This window comes from Typopeltis vanoorti, chromosome 11, assembly GCF_054136105.1.
Source record: "Typopeltis vanoorti isolate ZY-2024b chromosome 11, IOZ_Tvanoo_1.0, whole genome shotgun sequence".
In the NCBI taxonomy this organism is placed as follows: domain Eukaryota; kingdom Metazoa; phylum Arthropoda; class Arachnida; order Uropygi; family Thelyphonidae; genus Typopeltis; species Typopeltis vanoorti.
In genome coordinates, this window is record NC_143559.1 from 124,160,863 (window position 1) to 124,184,514 (window position 23,652).

The following is a 23,652-nucleotide window of genomic DNA, read 5'->3' on the forward strand; positions in this document are numbered from 1 at the left end:
ATGGTATATTCTTTCCTCCATTTCTAAGCTTTTTTGATATTCAGAACATTTTGCCACCTTCCTGATATTTATCTTCTATGTTCTTACCAAAGTATTCCCATGATTTTTGTTTAGCTAGTTTTATACACTGCTTTTTGATATTTTTCTCTCAGTACGCATGCCAACTTAATTGCCAGGAAGTTTTGATGCACTTCTTTTCTGTGACAGCATCTTTAACTTCCTCTTTAAAGTCCACAATGGAGTTCTGATTTTTCTATCTTTGCAGACCACCTCATCACATGCCTCTGGTTAAATCAATTCCCCCCCCCCTTCTCTCTCTCTCTCTCTAGGATCTGCCAATAAACCTTCAATGTTTGGTTCTTGTTTTCAATCTCTTCCATTATTTCTTTAACACTTGTGTATTTGAGTTCAGAATTTGTTTCTAATTAGATAGGTTTCTATTTAAACTCAAATACACTTGTGTACTTGAGTTTAAACTGTTAAAGCTAGTTGACTTTGATTCTTTTTAAAAATTTTTCTTACAGGCTTTTCTGTCAATATGATACTTAATTTTAGCCTGCTCAAAACTAAACAGTGATTAATTCCTATTTCAAATCACATACTGAATGTAAAAGGTGCTCAAAAAATTAAACAGAAATCTTAAAGAAATATCAACTATATTCAGACCACCCACTGAAATCTGCATTGTCAAAAACAGGAGTTTGTAGGATCGACTTTACTTTCATTCAGCCTATTATTATTATTACGTAACACCTCCACAGAGTCCAAAGACTCATCAAGGGAGGGCATCCACTCCACAACTCTCTGCCTCCGCCACTCAATCCAACAACTACAGCAAACCTCATCATCTACACTAATGCCATCTACTGACCACCACGACCACTAGTATTTTTACAATCACAAAACATCCATGCCCATGGTGGGATTCGAACCTGCAGCATTTAGGCTGGAGAGCGAATATGCTAAACACTCAGACAACAAGGCTGGCCAAGAAACATGTCACAGCAACACAACACCGGCAGAAACACTGAGATTACATGCATACAGTGGAGTTATCAGACTAAACACTACATACTGACCAGAAGGGATCTTATGGTCAGAGGTCTTAATACATGAACCAAACTTCAACAAAAGAAAACTGCTCAAAATATTTTAAAAAATTATGGGACAGCACAACTCTGCTAAAAAATAGTCAATAACACAGCACTGTTGAATGTGAAGTAGCACAGTCTATAATGAACATTGCCTTTGGAGAGGAAAGTCTAGGTTTAAATCTCATCTATGATGCAAAAAATCTTTATAAGGAACAACTGAAGGTGTCAGTTGAGTTACCTAGTCTCCTAAGGCAGACTTTTTTTTATCACAAAAGATAAACAGTCCAGTAAGAGAATACATGCAGCCGAAACAGATTATGCATATAGGATTAAGCACCTGATCACAGTATTAGATAGGTTTCTATGAAACAAAGTCATATGGCCATGACAAGCTACAGAACTTCACATATTAAGGTGAAAATGAGATAAAAGCTACTTTTGCTAGATTCCATTTGAACTCTATATCTCATTCTGTGATTTTCATAAGAGGCGCAAGTCAAGAGTGATTGGAAATATATTTGATGAGCCAAGAAAAGTCCTCACTTGTCATACTTTTTTTTTTTTTTTTTTGGCTAGGACATTTTTCAATCTAGGGGATTACTTCTAAAAAAAAGTGTATACAGTTAACAGTATAGTTGTTACTGATAACGTAATATTAGGTATTCACCTTTCCTAAGAAAAATTTACATTAATCAACTGGTATATTAAAATGTACATAATGCAAATTTTAATTTGCATTATGTACCTTGTCAGTTACCTTCACGCTACATCTTTGTGGTCTCTAAGAGTGGTTTGAAAAGACAAGATTATATTGGAAACACAAAACTGATTTCCCTAATTAATTAGATAAAGCAGAAGTCACAGAGACCTGGAAAACCCATGAAATTTTTCTTCTCCTTTTCATCTCTGTAACTAGTAATTTTTTTTTCCATCTTATTAAAAATGAAAAATATATCCTCAGCTCCGTTTTAATATAATGGGTGATAATCAGATCATGCATTAAGCATAAAATGTTATGCATTTTGACAAAAATAGATTACAAGCCATGTATCCAATTGATGGCACTGTACTCTGGGAAATAGATGAAGTTAGAGATTTGGGGATAGTGGTAGACAGAGAATTAAAGTTTAGAGGACATATTGCTAAGGTTGTCCATAAAATTACTTGGCTATTGAAGAACACATTAACATGTAGACATAAGGAAGTTGTTATTCCTTTTTATAAGGCCTTGATATGCCCACATCTGGATTACTGTGCTCAAGTCTGGTCTCCTGGGTTACTTATGGATGAGGAAGCAGTGGCGAGTGACCAAGATGGTGAGTGGCCTGTAGAATGTTCCCTATGAGGATAGATTGATGGCATGTGGATTGCAGAAATTGGTTGAGAGGAGAAAAAGAGAGGAATGATAGAAACATTTAAGTTGTTAAAGGGTTTTATAGGATTGATGCAAGGGAAATGTTTCAACACTTAGCTAGAGGGAACAGAACAAGGGGGTGGGGGGGGGTCAATCTATGGAAGTTGAATAAAGGTGTGATTAGTAAGGGAGTGACGACAAGATTTTTAACTTGGAGAGTTGTGAATGAGTGGAATGGGTTGCCAGAGTCAGGTTGTGATTATGAGTGCTTGGTCTGTTAATGGGTTCATGGAGAGGTATAATAGATTGTGTGGATAGATTGGGTCTCCCATAATTAGTCTTTGGACTTCATGGAGGTGCCCATATATAATAATAAAAATATTATAAGGACATTTGAGAAACTACTGAATCTAACAGTGTGATATGACATATATGTAATAATACACGAGGTATTTCTCATATCATCTCATATTCTCGTCAAACATTGTTAACTGTTCAAAAATTTTAGCACTATGCCAGAATTAACATGTTGCATCTCTTGTTTCCGATTTAAATTACTCAACAACCATTTTTATTCATTTCTTACAAGAACTGATGAGAATGTAAATGATTGTCTGAAACTGCACAGGGATAGGCACATTTAAAACAGTGTCTCTAATAAAAACAATTCAAACAATCAGTCTATTGATTCCTTCAGTTAGTTCATTTTTTTTAGAAGTCTAAAAAGAAGAAAGCTTTGCAAACAACACATATATGAATTTGTTCTCTTTACATAATTAAATCTTGTTTTTATATAAACAAGATATAAACTTTATTCATAATTAGATTAAAATCAGAAATAAATGTAAATAAATAAAATAAGAAATATAATTACATTTATATATAGTAGCCAAAAGAAAATACTTACCATTTCATTTACAGAATGAAGAATTTTAGTAAGGCCAGAAATAACTAAAGAGAATTTGTATTTGCTAATATTGATAAGAGACTCTTTATTTTGTTCCACATTAATCCTGGAATGGGTTGTCTGAGGACCGCTTCTACAAGGTAGCTGAAAGAATATAATAATTCAAATATTTCTACATTTAAAGGAAAATAAAAATTCATATTTAAATAACCTCAAAATTTATGTAAAAAATGGAATATTGAACTTTATAAATTAGTAGTGTTTAACCTATGATGAATCCAGCATACCAAGAATAACTTAGCAGATTTCTGTAATAACAAAGATATGTATCATCCCAACATCACAATTCAATTGATGGCAAAGAAAGAGTAACAACTTTCTTTGTCATTTTATATATATATAAATAAAAAACATGGCTTAGTAACTTCCTGGAAATTAAATTTCTCATTTTAAATTTCAAGGAGTTTTGCAAATAATTTATTTTTTTTAATTTAATTTCTTTTTTTTTTTAATATTTTTTAAATGATCCTATGAACAAATATTTTCAAAATCTTATGAATTTCTGTATAGAAGATTTCATTACTATTATTATTTGCACCAGATCTCCATGCAGGCAAAAAAAAACATTACAAGAAGTCCCCACACAAAGTTCAAACTATGTCTTTAACTCGTTTAACATTTGCACACTCAGATAATGCATTCTACTCACCAACTATTCTCCATGCAAAGAACCTGCTCCTCAACCCTAGTTCATATCTATCTTATAGTTTCCAGATATGACTGGGTTTTTTGTTCTATTCCTATCTCCCTCCATTCTGTGAAAAATCTCTTCCATATCAACCTGGTAAACCTCCCATTACCAACTTATGTCTCAATTATATCCCTCCCTCCTTTTCCTCCTATTCCTGAGGTTATGCATATGGCACTCTCTCAATCTGTCCTGATATTCCACATTCCACAGACCAGAAACCACCATGATCAATATTTTCTAGACTTTCTAAGATATCTTTAGTTCCAAAAAGTTTTAAAAGAGGTATACCGTGAGTAGACATATCGATACAAAATTAATAACGGAAAAAACTCGCGTACAAATTAAGTGGATATTAAATCCAACATCATTTCAAAAAAACTCTTGGTACGCGAGTTTTTTCCATTATTAATTTTGTATCGATCTTTAGTTCCATGAAAACCAGATGACCAAATCCACATATAATAATCCATATGAGCCTAATTAAAGCCTTATAACCACACCACTTCTACCTATTAAAGTCCCTGTCACAATTTGTTCCTCCATTTTGTACTTTGCATCCCATCCTTACTAGTAAATTTCAGTACCTTAGGCTTCCACACCGAACTTGTAGCTGTGCTCATTTCCTCATTCATAAAATCTATTCTAATTCTCCTACAGGACCATATCTTCCTGATTCCTTGTTGTTATCAACTTTGTATTATCTGCAAACAGCTGAATCAACCCAATATTATTAATATACAAATTAAACAATAATGATCCCAAACAGACTCATGTGGCACACCACAAGTGACTTCTCATTTGTGATACCATATTCTTATACACTACTTGTTCATAGTTAGATGAAGTCTTTCATGTTTTATGATTCTTTTTTATTAAAATGACTGATTATGGCAATTTTATTTTTTATACACTATTTCAATGTCTAATGGATGAGAACAGAAATTTGTCTTCTAAACTAATCACATTATGGAAAATTACATCACAATGCACTTATAAAGGATTATCTTTTGCATCTTCACTGCATCCTGAATTCAAAAAAAGAAATTTCAAAAGTGATGTCCTTCCAGTGACTAATATCAAATTTTTAGAACAGGGCTGCATAAATCAATATCCATCTTTATTAAAGCTTTTAATTATACTAAAATATTTACTAAAAATAATGAGCCAAAAGGTTTCAAGTCACAGATTCAAAATGATACAAATTAAGTGGATATTAAATCAATCCAAACATTTCAAAGCCGATGCCAGAAACTATAGAAGTTTTGTGCAAAATTTGACCAGAGAGCTTATGGGAATATGCTCGATGCCATACTAGAAGTTGCCCTAGTCGAACCTAATAGATGACATGCATGCTACAGCGTTCATATTTTCGCATCCTATTGGTTCATTTTGATAAGGTTTCCCTGACCTGATAGCTGTTTCAAACTCATTGGTTTTCGTCAGCGATCAGGCAGAAACTTAAGAGAGCAAAAACTCTCAGTACTAAGAAATTTGAAGCTTCGGAGAGGTGTATTTTTTCGTAAGCGAACTCTCAGTCGGTGCGTAAAGGGATCAGGGATCCCTTTATGCACTGACCAAGAGTTCGCTTTGAAATGATGTTGGAGTTAATATCCACTTAATTTGTATAATTTTGCATCACCGACATGAAGCCTTTTGGCTCTTTATTTCAGTAAATACTTTAGTGAATAGGTTACACACCGACCGAGAGTTCGCTTACGAAAAATACACCTCTCCAAAGGTGTATTTTTGTTGTTTGTCAAGTTGTTTGCAAGGATATTCAAACTGTGTGGTAGACTCAAGAAGTTAAAGTAGCCCTGAAAAATGTGAAAGAAAATAAAAAAAAGTTTCTAGCAAGTACATCTGCAAGCAGCCTATGAGAATACAGAGAAAAATGTAAGAAAGATAAGTGATGTAAAAATAATCTAGCAAAACTCATGGGATGACTTTGGTAAGAATACAGAAGAAAATTACGATGAAGGTGGACAAATATTCTAGCTATTAAATTAAAAGCTATTAAAAGCTTGGAAATAGAAGAAAGATAAAACTGACAAAAAAAAAAAAAAAAACTGAAGAATGGTAGTAAAAATGTTCAAGAGAAATGCAGGCAAGAGTATACATCAATACTTAAAGTACAAAAAGCCTCATCAAAAACCATGTGGAAGCAGCTGATGTAGATGACATTCAACCAGATATACACAACTATGGAGATATAAAAGTTTTACACTGGCTGCAGTAGATAATTCAGAAGGCACAGTCAAATGATTAAAGCTGAGCCCATCTCTGAAAGGGAAATAAAACAATGTGAAAATTACAAAGGAATTTCCCTAGTAGTGCAAGCATGCATGAGAAGAGGCTAAGAAAAACTGTGAGAGAGAGATTTTAACAAGCTAGGTTTAAACCAAATAGGTATTCATAATGAAGGTTTATTTTCTTGATCCTGAGAATTAGTAATAATATTTTTGGTTTACAGATCGAGTGTTGATCAATTTTATTAACTTAACCAACTAGTTTCACCAAACTTTAACTGTTGGTGTCTTCAGGGCACTTACATATAGGTTGAAACAATCTCACAATTATGTGTAACTAATTACACAATAAAAACAATCTCACATAATTGTGAGATTGTTAAAACCTATATGTAAGTGCCCTGAAGACGCCAACGATTTAAGTTTGGCAAAACTAGTTGGTTAAGTTAATAAAATTGATCAACACTTGATCTGTAAACCAAAAATATTATTACCAAATAGGTATTGTCAAGATCAGATTTTACTTTAAAACAAATATTCATAACTTATTTTGATGGTATTACCACACCAAATGGATTAAATTATTAAAAAAAAAAAAAGTTTATTAGGTAGCTTATATTTTGCTTGATTTCACACCAACATCTTCAGAACACAAAACATGTTATAGTATACATCAAACAATGATTATGTGAAACAATTCAAACTGTAATGAACAAATGTTCTAAAGTCATAATTTGACACCCTCTAATGTTGCAAAAAAAAAAAACAGTTTCAACCTTTATTGAGGTCTCATCAGTGGGGGCCAGAGGTGATGATACTAAGATGGAAGTAATGGAGAAGTCATATTTCCATACATCAGTTGCCAAAAGGTGTCACACCTTATTATTAAAATTCTCTGGATTAGAGATAACTTGATGGAAGTTATTTTTACTTGGCTATGCTACCAATTATATAATTTGGTGTAATCCTTTATCCAAGTGTAAGCAAACAAAGTTTGCACCTGAAGTATTTTCAGGACCGGGGCAATTCGTGGTAAAGGTGGTATAACTTCTCATCACTTGCCTTAGTATCCCATAATGCAAAGCACAACTCCTTGCAGACATGTATAATGCTATGCATTAAGGGAAGGGTCACTACCCGGACTGGTTTCGACCTTTATTGAGGTCGCATGGGAGCCAGACCCAGAGGTGGTGATACTAAGGTGGAAGTAATGGAGAAGTGATATTTCCATATACCAGTTGCCAAAAGATGTTAAACCTTATTATTAAAATTCTCTGGATTAGAGATAAGTTGATGGAAGTTTTGTCACTTGGCTATGCTACCAATTATATTGCTCCAGTCCTGAAAATACTTCAGGCACAAACTTTGTTTGCTTACACTTGGATAAAGAATTAAACCAAATATACAATTGGTAGCATACCCAAGTGAAAAAACTTCCATCATTAATGCAACCATACTTATTCAGGTTAAGAGAATGTTTTATAACCATAGCCGACTCTAAAAATAATCTTTCTAACCTGTAATGACTTCTATATTGCACATTGGTTTTCTTCCATCTAATCCAATGTGAAGGGATGTTCAAAGTATGGTCTGCTAGTCCAGACTTAACATAACTGTAACAAATGTATTTTTTTATGTTCTTCAAGGTGGATGTTAACAGATCTTCCTGTCTGTCCATAGTAAGCAAGTCACATGGAACTTCATACACTCCAGGATAAGATAGGGGATGGAGTTCATCCTTAGGAGAGAGGATCAGAGTTGCTAATTTAAAATGTGATTTGAATGTAGTGTGAAGTCATATGTTGTTAATGCTTTGGTTATCTTTTCTGAGGCACCTTGGACATAGGGAATAGGAATAGTGGTATTTTTGTGTGGTTGAGGAAGAAGAATTAAGAGGACCATGTAGTATTTTATCTATTTTGTAGGAGCTATAGCCATTAGTCAAAAAAGTATGGCAAAGATATTTAAGTTCTGAGGAAAGAGTTGCATCATTAGAACAAATCGCCTTAGCTCTGCATATAAGTCTTTTAGAATGCCATACTGTTAGTCAGGATGATGCGATTGTTTGTTATTATTACGGACAACTTCAGACTTTGAACTCATCGAGGGAGGCCCTAAACATCATGTCAAGAACAACTATTCAACATTCACACAGTATCTATCATACTTTGCCTTAAACTCATTTACAGTCATGGCACCCACAACAGACTCTGGCAGATTATTCCACTCATTCACCACTCTCCAAGTAAAAAACCTAGTTCTAACACCCTTACTAACCACGCTCTTGCCCAGTTTCCATGGATAGCCCCTAGTCCTCCCACCACCAGTCCTGTTCTGAAAAATATCCTCTGAATTAATCTTATAGAAACCCTTCAGTAATTTGAATGTCTCAATCATATCACCCCTTTTCTGCCTATCAACCAATTTCTGCAACCCACAAATCTTCAACCTGTTCTCATAAGGTTCATTCCATAGACCTGTTATCATCTTCGTCACTCGCCTCTTTATCCTCTCCACCACCTCCCCATCAAGAAGAAACCCTGACGCCCAGATCTGGGCACAGTAGTCAAGATGAGATCTTATCAAGGCGCGATACAGAGGAACGATAACTTGCTGGTCTCTGCTCGTCAAAGTATTCCTCAGTAACCAAGTGATTTGATGAGCTGATTTAGCCACTTGCAATGTGCTCCCTAAAGTTCAACTCCCTATCCACCAACACTCCCAAATCCCTGGCCTTGTCAATCTCCTGGAGTACAGTTCCACCAATGTAGTATACTGCTGCTAATCTTTTCACCCCAAAATGCATAACTTTACACTTTGCCAAATTAAAATGACACCATTCTCCATAGCACATCCTCCAATCTATCCAAATCATTGTGCAAAATTTTGACATCGTGTGCATTCACTATTGCTCTACCCAACTTTGCATCATCAGCAAACAAATGAACAGTTCCTCTCAGATCCTTTCCTATATCGTTAATGAACAAATTAAATAGTAGTGGTCCAAGAACAGAACCCTGCAGCACACCACTAGTCACAGGCCATCTTCTGCACTCTACTCCTGAATAAACTACTCTCTGATATCTCTTCATTAACCACCCTCCTATCCATCTCACCAACCCTATACTTTGTGGAACTATTCATCCCCATATGCTGAAGTTTACTGATTAGAATTCCATGTGGTATCCTGTCAAAGGCCTTAGCAAGGTCCAGCAGTATGACTGTAAACCCATTACCCTAATCCAGTTCAGCAGTCACTGTGTTATAAAATGTGAGCAAGTTACTGAGGCATGATCTACCCTTCACAAAACCATGCTGTCCCCCATACAGTATCCAATTTTCATCTATCCATTCCTGTATTTTTCTCTTGACTACTTTCTCCAAAACCTTGACAACGACTCCTGATATGCTGATCGGTCGGTAATTTGCAACAGTAGTCTTGGATCCTCCTTTATGTAGTGGAACTATTTTTCCCCTCTTTCCACCCCTTCGGGACTAATCCAGTCCCGAGACTCAAATTAAACAAAATGGTCAAGGGCACTGACAATTCTTTAGCTGCTTCACATAAGCCTATCTGGTATACAATCCAATCCGAGAGATGTATTCACATTAAGGTTTTGTAATATACTATTCACCTCCATTTCATTCACCTCAATTCCCATTGGTTCCTTCATTCCTGCAATATCACCACCTGAATGATATACTCTTGCAAAGTGCTCGCTCAGTAATTCCACTATATCAACTGATTCAGTTACCTCCCTACCATTGGCATTTCTTAAAATCATTCTGATATACATTTTTTCTTTTACTTGCAGCATATCGAAAAAACTGTTTGGGTTTCTCTTTAGCTTGCGTGGCTAATTTCCTTTCATAATCCGATTTTGCTTTTCTTACCACACTCGTCACGCTTCTGGCCTGTGCTTTATACTGTTCATGGGCCTGCAGGTCCCTTTCTCCTTAAATTTCCTCCACAGTTGTTTCTTTTTTTTGCAGCTCAAGCTTAATGGTGTTATTCATCCATTTAACCCTACTTGATTTACTGTCCAGACTCTAGGTATACAGTCAGTCATTACCTCCTTCAGATGCTCCTTTACCGCTTCCCATGCACTATCAACCTCCAGCCCTTGCAGTTTTACATGCTATGGCACTGAACCAAGCAATCTCCTAAGCTTGTCATACTTACCAGCCTGGTAATTCCACATGTACCCTTTCTTAATTGAAAATTCCACACATTTAGCCACCTCCCAGTTCAACACCTTATGTTCACTCTCACCAATTGGTGGCAACGTGGTCATATTCATTACAGTCAAATTCTCATAAGCAAATTCTCAGTGATTGTTTATATAGATATCTTCCTGTGGAAAAAGACATCTGAAAGGTGGGTGACTAATATGACAAGAAAAGGCAAAGTCATTAGATTCTTTTTCTACTGTGAAGTGAATTTTGGGGTGTGGAATGTTCAGGTAGGTATCAAAAGAATCCAAACTCTGTCTTGCCCATGGGGCAAAATGGCAAACATATCAACAAAGTATAACCACACTAAGGGGTTGTATGTAGCTGTCATAAGTAGTCTGTTTTGAAGTGTTCCATGTAAAAGTTAGCTAAAGTTGGAGGGGGGGGGGGACCAATGGCAGTACTATTATGTTGATTGGATTTTAACGATATAGATGCGAACACAGATTGATAAGAAAATAACTATTTATGAACTTAAATGTAATATTTTGCTAGTATTATATCCAGCATCTAAAGAGCACACAAACAAAGTTTGTTACAGTAGCGAGACCACAATCCAGTGTAACAGTGGGACTAGTATGAGTAATTGTAGCATGCAACACAAAGATTAAAGTCCTAATTAGGCGCCATCTAAGTTTTAAAAAAAACGAGATATTAATTTGGTCTTAGGATGACTGTCTCCCAAATCTTTGGTAGATTTATAGTCATACTTGTTGAAGTTTGGAATATGTTTCAAGGCTTCTGTTGATTCCAAGAACAACCTCTCTGACTTGTAAAAGCTTTTGTGCAGTACTTTTGTTTTTTTCCTGTGTGCAGGGGTATCCAAAGCATGGTCTGCCAGACTTGCCATAGTGAAAGTGTCGGATATATTTTTGTGTTCATTGAGGTGGATGTCCACAGTTGTATCTGTCTGTCCATAGAAGGCTTAACGACATGAACATGACACTTCATAAACTCCTGGATGTGACAGAGGAGAGAATCTGTCGTTAGGTGAACGGGTGAGAGTTGCCAATTTCATATAAGGTTTAAATATGGTGCGTAGTTGTTTGTTAAGCACCCTAGATATATTTTCAGATGTGCTTTTAATGTATGGGATGGTGATAGTTTTGTTGTAGTCTTCTGTGGTAGATAGTGGGGGGGGGGGAATTTTTTGGGGAGCATTTAGTATTTTATCTATCTTATGGGGATTATAGCCATTGGTCACGAAGGTGTGACGCAGGTGAGAAAGTTCAGCAGTGAGAGCAATGTCATTGGAACAAATTGCTCTAGCTCTATGGGTTAGTGTTTTTAAGATACCATATTGTTGAGAAGGGTGATGTTGTGATTGTTTGTGTAATATCTCCCTGATATTTACACAAACTATCAGGGTTTTCTATAAACTGAAATTTACAGAAAACCCACATTTTATAGAAAACAGGGTTTTCTATAAACTGAGAATGATTAGGAACCTTCTGGAAGACGTTTGATTAGTGTGTCCAGAAAGGGCAGACATTGGCTTCTAATTCCATTGTAAAGTGGATTTTAGGGTGCTGGCTATTTAGATGCACTAAAAATGTGTTCAATATGTGTGGGTCATGTGTCCAAATAGCAAACACATCAACATAGCGTAGCCAGAGACTAGGTTTGAGAGTGGCTGTGTTGATAGCTAGCTTTTCCAGATGTTCTATGTAGAAGTTGGCTAAGGGGAGAGAAAGGGGGGATCCCATAGCTGTCCCATCTAATTGTTTGTATATTTTCCCTATCCATGTAAACTAACCTGCCTGTACTGTGAATTTAAATAGCTGAAATATATCATGGGGAAATTGTGAATTTAGTAAGTTAAAAGTTTCAGTTAATGGCACATTCGTGAATAATGAGGTGATATCAAAACTAATCATTTAAGTCTGAACTTTTCAAGGTGTGGTTTTCTAAAATACTTTTTAGGTGGATAGAATTTTTAACAAAAGAAGGAGAATTGTTTGTGCAAGTGGCTATTAGTTTGGCTAAATGTTTAACCAAAATGTTTAGCATTAATGCTAAATGTTTTGCATTTAAGTTAATAGTTATTTTCTTATCAATCTGTATTTGCATCTATACCATTAATCAAAATGTGTGACGAACACATAAGCCTTTCCACACAGTTAAGCAGTATCATTAATTTGTTTGCATATTTTTCCTTGCCATGTAAAGTCATTTGCATACATAGTAAATTTGAATAATTCAAAGCCATCAGGGGGAAATTAGGCTTTACCATTAAGTCTGAATTTTTAAAGACACGATTTTTAACTAGAGATTTAAAATGGGCAATTTTTTTTTTTCCCAATATAAAAGTAGAGGAGTTGCTAGTCATCATCATCATCAAACCATGGGCTCACTGCCCTTTGATGTCCGATGCCTGCTTCACTATCTTCTTCCACCTTTCTTTGTCCAGTGCACAGTGTCGCAGTTTTTGTACACCCATTCCACACCAGTCTTTTATATTGTCTATCCATTTTCTGTATGGTCTACCTCTTCTGTTTAAACCATCCAAAATACCAAACATAAAGTCTTTATCTTCCGGTCCTCATTCATTCTACAGATGTGTCCAAATAATTGCAGCTTCTGTTTTATAATCTTCTGCATTAGATTCTGTTTTGGTTGTATCTTCTGATAGAGCTCCTCATTGGTGATTTTCTGTACCCATCCTATTCTTAGAATCTTCCTGTAACAAGTTCTTTCAAATACCAAAATTCTTTTTCTTGATTCCTTATTTATTACCCACGTTTCAGATCTATACAGTACACTGCTGAAGATGCATGTTTCCAGTGCTCTTAGTTTTGTTTGCATGCTGATCACTTTACTTTTCCAGATGTTATCCATGGCCTTCAGATTTTTTCTTCCCTTTGCAATCCTGATCTTTATTTCTTTTTTACAGTCCAAGTCATATGTCAGTTTACTTCCCAAATATGTGAATTGTTCTACATTTTCTATATCAGTTCAATCCACTTGTATCTTTTGTTTCATGTTCTTCTCACCAAATACCATTGTCTTTGTTTTTTCCATGTTCATAACAAGTTCAAATCTCTTCTCTTCCTCATTTAACAGTTTCAGTGTTTTTTGTAGTTCTCTTTCATCTTCTTCAATAATAACAATGTCATCTGCAAATCTCAGATTGTTAATTCTCATTCCATGTACAGATATTCCTTTGGCATCTTCCTTCAGTTTGTCCATTGCTCTTTCTAAATGTGTGATGAAAATGTTTGGTGATATTTGGTCTCCATGTCTAGTACCTCTGCTTGTTTTAAACCATTTCCCCAAATCATCACCTATTCTAACTGCTGCAACTGCATTCTGATAAACATCTTTTAATATAGCTATTAGTTTTTTTTATCGATTCCATAGGATTCCAGAACTGCTAATGTCACTTTCTTGTCAATACTGTCAAATGCTTTCTGAAAATCAACAAAGCAAGTATATATATGTTAAAGATACCATGCAATTTTATAAGCTAGGTTTTTTTATTCCTTTTATCCAAGTAAGCAAACAGACAAATAAGTCAAGTTTGCAGCTGCACGTAGTGCAACACTAGGCAACTCGTGGTAAAGGTGGAGCAAGATCTGATCCCTTTCCTTATAATTTTCCCCTAATGCAAAGCACATTTCCTTGCAGAAATGTATGATGCTATGCATTAAAGTAATGGTCACTACCCATACCAGTTTCGAGCTTTATTGAGGTCTCGTTAGTGGGAGCCAGACCTAAAAAATGCCAAGAGTGAAGTAATACAGAGCTTATAAATATTTTACTTAAACAAGTTGCCATAAGGTACTTTGACCTCATTAAATAAAAATCTCAGGATGAGAGTATTATGTAGAAAGTTTTTTTTACCTTGGGTATATATTATGTTATATAAATTATATATTATATTATATATAATTATATATATTATGGTATTTATAAAGCACGTATATATGTTTTTGTTTTTTTCTCCTAGCTTTCTCTGCTATTAATCTCATTGTCAAAATCTGTTGAATTGTAGTTCTATCCTTCCTAAATCCTGCTTGCTCGTCTGCAAGGTATGCTTCCAATTGTCTTCTCAATCTTTCTGTCAATATGATCATCATCACTTTACCAAGGTGACTTATCAAGGCAATTGTTACATTCTAGTTTATTTCCTTTCTTGTATAATGTTACTAATATTGATTTCACTCACTCCTCTGACATTTTCCCTTCTTTCCATACCATATTACATAGTTGGTGCATTTCTGTAACCATACTTTCGCCACCATATTTAATCACTTCTCCAATAATGTTATCGTTACCAGGACTCTTGTTGTGTTTTAGCAGTCCTATTGCTTTTTCTACCTCTCCTCTTAAAATGTCCATATCATGCTCATTACCTGGTGATGATATCTGCTTCAATTCTTCAGTCAGTTTCCCAATGCTATCTGAATCTAGTTTTTCTTCATATAACTCACTACAGTATCTTGTCCACCACTGTACAATTTTTTTTTATTCATCAATACTTTGCCTTTTTCATCTTTAATTGTGGTCTGTTTTGGTTGCCACTTTCAATTAATGGTTCTGATCATTTTGTATGCCTCCCTTGTTTTATGCTCTCCGTAGTACTGTTCTATATTGTTGCATTGGGCTTCTAACCATTTCATCTTATCCATTCTGACTGCTTTTTTCACCTCATTATACTTTCTTCTATATTGCTCTTCTATTTGTATCATTTCTATTTGTTCTGATGTATCCCTTCTTATCTTCAACATTCTTTTCTCCTGTACTAACTTGAGTGTTTCTTGTGTAATCCATTTCTTCTTGATCTTCTCTTCTTCTGGTATTTTTTCTTCAACTGCATCTTCTATCACCTTCATTACTCTTTTCACTCTTAAATTCGTTGCTAGTGTAAGATAATAAGCAGGACTGCCTATTCTATCAACTATAGGACACATTGGAATATTAGATTTGTGGATTTTAGATACAGCATAAATATTGGATGGTTTAACATGAACAAGTTTTATTTTGTTGACAATTTCTTTGGATGTGAAACATTATTCATAATGTTCAACACCTAAGCTCATCTATTAGCTTAAAACAAACAGTTGAGAAATAATGAGAATATAACCAAGATCTATATTCATCAGTGAACCAGAACTTCTGTAGACCTGGAAATGCACTCAATTAGATGCCACAAGAAAAATAAGACATTACAATTATGTGATAAATAAAATGTAAGATATAAGAGATATACAGTATATGCAAGGCCATATTCATGGATGTGGGAACTGTGCAGTGGCACAGTGCCCCCGCAAAGCACAAAAAATTGAAAAAAGAAAATCAATTAATTTTTTTTATTATATAAATTAATATTGTAATTATTATATAAATAAATATTATTATATAGAAAAATATATGTATATAATTTTACAACCAACTATTGTTGTTATAGTAAGCAAAATAAGATCGTAGCAGTAGTATTTGAAACTACTCTAAGATATATAACAATATCGTACAACATAGTGTTAAATAGAGAAAAGTGCATATTAAAACAGGTATTTTTAATAATTTTAAGGAATTTTTTTATTTTAGTTTATGATTTTATGAACAAGTATATAAGTACTGTCATTGTATGTGACATTACTTGAAATGTCAATTTTTTTGCAACATTCTTGAAAAATATCTTAAAAAATATATTTTGTAAACTGGTTTTGGGTTATCCGACATCAGAATTTTTCTTCAGTAGCAGTTTTCAATCTATACTAGATTTATTTATTTTCTAATATTATCTATTTTAGATATATTTTGTTTATCAGGTAAGTAATTTTGTTTTAGCTGAGGAATTAGATAAGTACCAGATCGACATAATAGGGGTGACTGAAACAAAAAAAGACAAAAACTGGTGAGATCTTTCTGAGCAATAAATACAAAATGTTATATTCAGGCAATGACAATCAAGGAAAAGGAGTAGCCATAGTATTCAACACAAAATACGAGGCTAATCTTCTTGAATGGCAGGCAGTCTCGAATAGAGTAATGTGGGCAAATATGAGAATGGAGAACTGGACACTGAAGATTTGTGCCTATGGGCCCACAGAAGGTTCTACTAAGGTAAAAGTGGAGGAATTTTTTGAGGCTTTAGAAAAAGCAACTGACACAATGAAAAAGGAAAAGTTGGTCCTTGTTGGGGATCTAAATAGCAGAGTAATTGTCAGACATACAAAAATATTTTGGGAAAATTTGGAGAAAAGAGCAAAGCTAATAATAATGGCAAATATCTGTTGGATTTCTGCTCAGGACATGGATTGGTTATTACTAACACCATGTTCCAACATAAAAATGTGCACAAATTCACATGGAGAGAAGAGGCAAGGAATAAGAAAGGTCTCATTGACTATTGACTATGTTATTATTGATCAGTGGTGCACCCAGAGAGAGGGGCCCAAGGTGCCCGGGTACCCCCAAACAAAAGGAAAAACCACTACAAAAATTTCCAAAATTTTCCTAATTAAAATTCGTTTTTGTTTTTTTTATTTATGTTGTGTGCTACTTATGAATTAGCGATCACTGCAGATGCTCAGTTATAGGTCGGATGCGATGTGTAGTGTGTATTCGCAAAACGTCTACTCAACCCCCCCCACAGGGTTAAATCCTGAGTGCGCCACTGTTATCGATAGTGATGTTTTCTCCCTGGTGCAGGACACCAGAGTATACAGAGGATTTGAAATTGGAAGTGATCACTATTTAGTCTTGAGCAGGATAAAATTCAATTTCATATTGAAGAGAATGTAAGAAAGTGTAAGAAAGTTGAGCAGCTCTCAGATGTGAACTGTAGACTAAAATACACAAAGATTATTGAAGAAAAAAAATTAAGAGTTTGAGAACATGAACCAAACCATGGAGATTCAGAGGCAAGCCTTGAAGAAAACCCCGATTGATTTAGCCAGAGAGTCATGTGGTGAGGTTGTCTGCAAGGATAGAAAAATCAGAACTCCATGGTGGACGCAGGAAGTTAAAGAGGCAGTGAAAGAAATGAAGAAAGCATATCAAAAGTTCCTGACAAATAAGTCAGCTTGTGCTCTTAGAGAATACAGAGACAAATGTAAGAAAGCTAAACACTGTGTAAAACTAGCTAAACAAAAGTCATGGGAGGACTTTTGCAAGAACATAGAAAATAAATATCAAGAAGGTGGCAAAATATTCTGGAGATTGTTGAAGAAGCTTAGAAAAGGAGGAAAGAGTGCTGTAAAAGGAATTAAAGATGATAAACGTGACATGAAAACGGGAGAAAAAGATATCCTTGTAGAATGGAGTAATTACTTTGAAAAACTACTAAATGAAACAAGCATTGATGACAGCACAATGGTAAAATACACTGACCAGGCATGCAGTCAGGAATACATATCCATACTTGAAGTAAAAAAAGCCATCAAAGGCTTGAAATGTGGAAAGGCAGAAGGAGTAGATAATATTCGACCAGAAATGCTGAAGTATGGTGGTATAAAAGTCTTCCAGTGGTTGCACTGTAGTTCAGAAAGCCTGGACAGAGGGACGAATTCCCGATGATTGGAAAGAGCTCTAATAGTGCCCATATATAAAAAAGGAAATAAAAACTGAATGTGAGAATTGCAGAGGTATATCCCTACTGAGTGTTCCTGGTAAGATATATAGGCAAGTATACTTGTGAAATGGCTGAGAAGAATTGTGGAAGAAAAGCTTGGTGAAGTACAAGCTGGATTCAGGTCAAAGAGAGGCTGTCAGGATCAGATCTTCACTTTACAACAAATAGTGGAGAAACCATGGGAATATAACAACGATCTGTATTTAAGTTTTGTCGATTTGGAAAAGGCATATGACAAGGTGCCAAGAGAGAAACTATTCAATATGCTACAGTTATGGTGTCAAAGGAGCATTATATACTTAGTCTTTATTTGAGTTGTAAGTCAGCAGTTAGAATTGAAGGAAGTACAGGAAGATGGTTTAATGCTTAATCTGGTGTCAGACAAGGATGTACATTATCCTCTCTGTTATTATCTATATGGATCACATTATGAAGGAAAGTGGTATTAAACATGATATCAAAATTGGAGATGTTAATGTCAGCTCTTTGCTTTATATAAGAGCTGACATTAAATCTAAATAATGTCAAGATTCTCTGACTAAATTGAATAACTGTTGTAATAGATATGGTATGAAAGTCAGCAATAAAAAGACAGACAATGAAAATAGGCAGAATCATTGAAAATGTCAACTGTGTTGTGAACGGAGAACCTATGGAACAAGTAAAACATTTGAGCTACTTAGGCACAATTTTTAGTGAAGATGGTAAATTAAATAAATTCATATGGAATAAGAAATTAGTCGGAACACTAAATTAGCTGTATACAAGACATTGTTCAAACCAGTTTTAACTTATGGATCTGAGAGCTGGGTCAGAAATAAAACACTTGAACAAAGACTAGAGACCGCAGATATGAGAGTCCTGAGAAAGATTATTAATCGGCGTGAACAGATGGTATCAATGGCAATATCATATTAAAAATAAGTTATTAAGAAAGAACTTGACATTGTCAGCATCCATGAATGTGTTAGCAGAGCTAATCTCAGTTGGTATGGTCACTTAAATGGAATGGGCGAGGAAAGATTAGAAAAACAAGTGTTCTCTGCCAGAGTTGGTAGGAAAATGACCCAGAGACCAAGATATAGGTGGATTGATACGGTACAAAGTGCCTTAGACGATAGAAATATATAAGATCTGATAATGTTGGAGTCTTGACAAGTAACAGACTGATTTGGAGGAAAATTGTAGATAGGAAGTTAGTAATGATATAAATTTTTCATGTAGTACTATCATATCCTGTACACCCCTTGAGGGTACATGGCAGGAATTTGATGATGATGATCTATCATATTTAATTCTAGAGTATGACTAGTCAAGAGAGAGATTATTATGGAAGAAAATACCCAAGTGGGCATGAAAAATGAAAGCGAAAACAAGAAAAAGAAGTGGCTGAGGAACGTCAAAGAAATTCACTATTTAAATTTATGAAGTTGAACTCATATATTTGTTCAGATATATCAGTTGATAATGGGAGTTCTGAAATAACTTCAAACAGTTCTTCGGCTTCAACGTTAATCAATAATGAGAGTTCTGAAATACTCAAAGGAAGCGGAGAACATAACGCGTTTGGTCAAACAATGAGTATTGAAGATCCTAAAACTGAGACACCAGAGGAAGGTGACCTATTTACTATTGATGACCCAGCAACATGGCACAAAATTTCGAACAACACAACACTAATACAAATTGTACAACGTGGTCCACAGTCTCCTTCGACTGAAAATGATTTTCCAAAAGATGATAACAAGAGGTGTTTGTCCACAGCTCCACATGTTTCCACTTTTCCACATATTAGGACAATTGCAAATGGAGAGAAGCAAAACAGAAGATGGCTTGTATATTCAACCTCTTTCAACTCTAATTTTTTGTTTTTGTTGTAAATTGGGAATTTGGGAATTGCAAGATGGGAATGTAGAATAGAATCAGTTAGAGCTGTATGTTTACAAATTCCAGTATTTTTAAATGCACTAAAAGAATTATTTATAACTGCATGAGATAATAATATCAAAGTAGAAGTGGTTTTAATATATGAACAAATAGATTCATTTGAGTTTATACTAAGCCTTGTAATTTGGTATGCTTTTGTCAAAAGTTAATTTAGTAAGTCAAGTATTACAAAATGCAAAAATTACCATACACGTAGCAACTAAGCATATTAAATAGTGCAGTACTCTGAAGAGCAGAGAATATCAGGATTTGATAGCTGTTTTGAGATTGCTAAACAACTGTCATATCTAATAGAAATTAAATTTAAAGAAAGTTGAGTACGTCGAGGAAAAGTATTTTTTGATTATGAAACGCCTGATGAATCACACATAGGTGATAACAAAGATAATTTTAGGATAAATTTCTTTTTTGTTTTTAGATTACTGCTCTACAATCTGTCAAAAAAAAAATTTTAATTGTATGAAATTCACGAAAAATCATTTGGATTTCTTTATGATATGAAATTAATAAGTAAAATGACAGAAAATGAATTTAAATTTTGCTGAAAACAGCTGTATCAAAAATTAAATACAGATATTGATGAATCTGAATTTTACAGTGAATTAATTATTTTTAGAAATATTGTTCCAGAAGATGCACCCATTAATATTTTAAAAATTCATAATCGCAAATAATCTGTCAGATATTTATCCATATATTACTACAACATTTAAAATATTATTGACCAGTTCAGTTTTCCAAATTAAAATTAATAAAAACCTATTTGCGATCTTCTATGTCTCAAGAACATTTGTCGTCCCTGGCAATAATATCTATAGAACATGAAATTGCAAAAAAATGGAATTTTGATAGCGTTATAAATGATTTTATTGATAAACGCATTAGGTTAAATAAAATTTAATATATTAAGCTTTCTTTTCAATCTTATACATATATTTCATTATTTACAGTAAAATAGATTTTTTTTTCATATTTTTGTATTATTATTTATATTATTAAATAAATCATTGTTTTGTTCTGGCACATTTATATGATAATGTGTACTTACATAATAAAATAATATATATTTTACATACAAACACATTTATTTTTTAACTAATTTTTTCCCTTTACTTAAATTGATGATAGAGAGCACACTTGTTTATTTATGTGCATAAATATTTTTCATATTTGATTTAATTAATTAACAAGATATTCTGGGGTGCTTAACTGTCAAAGATGTATAACTGAGAGGAGACCTCCACATAGCCTTTAAAGGAATGCAGAGAATCGACTTCTGACCGAATGTCCAATCCTCTTCTTCTCGTGGTGCACTCTGTTGGGTATCTACCTGGATACTGAACGACTGAGGATGGGCTTGCAATTTGAGATTTAGCCGACCAAATTGTATTTCTATTGGTTAAACCAAAATACAAAATGATGGTACAACATGGTAAAATTTCATGCCAGCTGGGGCGTCGCCCGGTTAAACAAGGCTCCCATTGTTTTCGCCAGGGAACCAGGGCGAACAGCGAAAAGTCAGCTACTGAAACAAATCTGAAAACACACCCCAACTCAACATCACCAGAGTTAAAGATCAGTACTATCAACATAAGAAGCCTGAATGGCAAAGAAATGGAGCTAGCTGAGGAATTAGATAAGTACCAGATCGACATAATAGGGGTGACTGAAACAAAAAAAGATAAAAACTGGTGAGATCTTTCTGAGCAATATATACAAAATGTTATATTCAGGCAACGACAATCAAGGAAAAGAAGGGGATCTTGAATGGCAGGCAGTGTCAAGTATAGTGATTTGGGCAAATATGAGAATGGAAAACTGGACAATGAGACTTATTTGTGCCTATGGTCCCACAGAAGGTTCTGCTAAGGTAGAAGTGGAGGAATTTTTTGAGGCTCTGGAGAAAGCTACTGACACAATGAAAAAGGAAAAGTTGGTCCTTGTTGGGGATCTAAATAGCAGAGTAGGAAGTGATTGTCAGACATAAAAAAATGTTTTCGGAAAATTTGGAGAAAAGAGCAAAGCTAATAATAATGGTAAATACTTGTTGGATTGGTTATTACTAACACCATGTTCCAACATAAAAATGTGCACAAATTCGCATGGAGAGAATAGGCAAGGAATAAGAAAAGTCTCATTGACTATGTTATTGTTGATAGTGATGTTTTCTCCCTGGTGAAGGACACCAGAGTATACAAAGGATTTCAAATTAGAAGTGATCACTATTTACTCTTGAGCAGGATAAAATTGAATTTCATAATGAAAAGAATGACATGTAAGATAGTTTTAAAGCGAATAAAAGTTGAGCAGCTCTCAGATGTGAAATGTAGACTAAAATACATAAAGATTATTGAAGGAAAAATGAAAGAGTTTGAGAACAGGAACAAAAACCTTCGAGATTCAGTGGCAAGCCTTGAAGAAAAAAACCCTGATTGATTCAGCTAGAGAGGTCTGTGGTGAAGTTGACTGCAAGGATAGAAAAATTAGAACTCCATGGTGGACACAGGAAGTTAAAGAGGCAGTGAAGGAAAAGAAGAACGCATATCAAAAGTTCCTGGCAAATAAGTCAGCTTGTGCTCTTAGAGAATACAGAGAAAAATGTAAGAAAGCTAAACACTGTGTAAAACTAGCTAAACAAAAGTCATGGGAGGACTTTTGCAAGAACATAGAAAATAAATGTCTAGAAGGTGGCAAAATATTCTGGAGGTTGTTGAAGAAGCTTAGGAATGGAGGAAAGAGTGCTGTAAAAGGAGTTTGAGATGATAAAGATGAAATGAAAACGGGAGAAAAAAAGATATCCTTGAAGTATGGAGTAATTACTTTGAAAATTTGCTAAATGAAACAAGCAGTGATGACAGCACAGTGATAAAAAACACTGACCAGGCATGCAGTCAAGAATACATATCCATACTTGAAATAGAAAAAAGCCAAAGGCTTGAAACATGGAAAGGCAGCAGGATTAGATGATATTCGACCAGAAATGCTGAAGTATGGTGGTATAAAAGTCTTACAGTGGCTGCACTGCATAGTTCAGAATGCCTGGACAGAGGGACGGATTCCAGATGATTGGAGTAGAGCTCTCATAGTACCCATATATAAAAAGGGAAATAAAACTGAATGTGAGAATTACAGAGGTATATCCCTATAGTGTTCCTGGTAAGATATATGCAAGTATACTTGAGAAAGGGTTGAGAAGAATTGTGGAAGAAAAGCTTGGTGAAGAAGAAGCTGGATTCAGGCCAAATAGAGGCTGTGAGGATCAGATCTTCACTTTACAACAAATAGTGGAAAAATCATGGGAATATAACAAAGATCTGTATTTAAGTTTTGTCGATTTGGAAAAGGCATATAACAAGGTGCCAAGAGAAAAGCTATTCAATATGCTACAGTTATATGGTGTCAATGGGGCATTATATCAAGCAATACTTAGTCTTTATTTGAGTTGTAAGTCAGCAAGTAGAATTGAAGGAAGTGCAGGATGATGGTTTAATGTCGAATCTGGTGTGAGACAAGGATGTACATTATCCCCTCTGTTATTCAT

At 34.6% G+C, this 23,652-nt stretch overlaps 1 protein-coding gene across 1 annotated transcript in view; it reads right to left on the reverse strand.

Moving 5' to 3' along the window:
- Nf1 (neurofibromin 1) overlaps positions 1-23,652 on the reverse strand; it is a 1,119,557-nt gene that overhangs the window by 1,081,736 nt on the left and 14,169 nt on the right. The window contains exon 2 of the mRNA XM_090400295.1: positions 3,356-3,499. Within this exon, the coding sequence (XP_090256421.1) occupies positions 3,356-3,499 (144 nt within the window). The remainder of the gene's footprint in view (positions 1-3,355; positions 3,500-23,652) is intronic.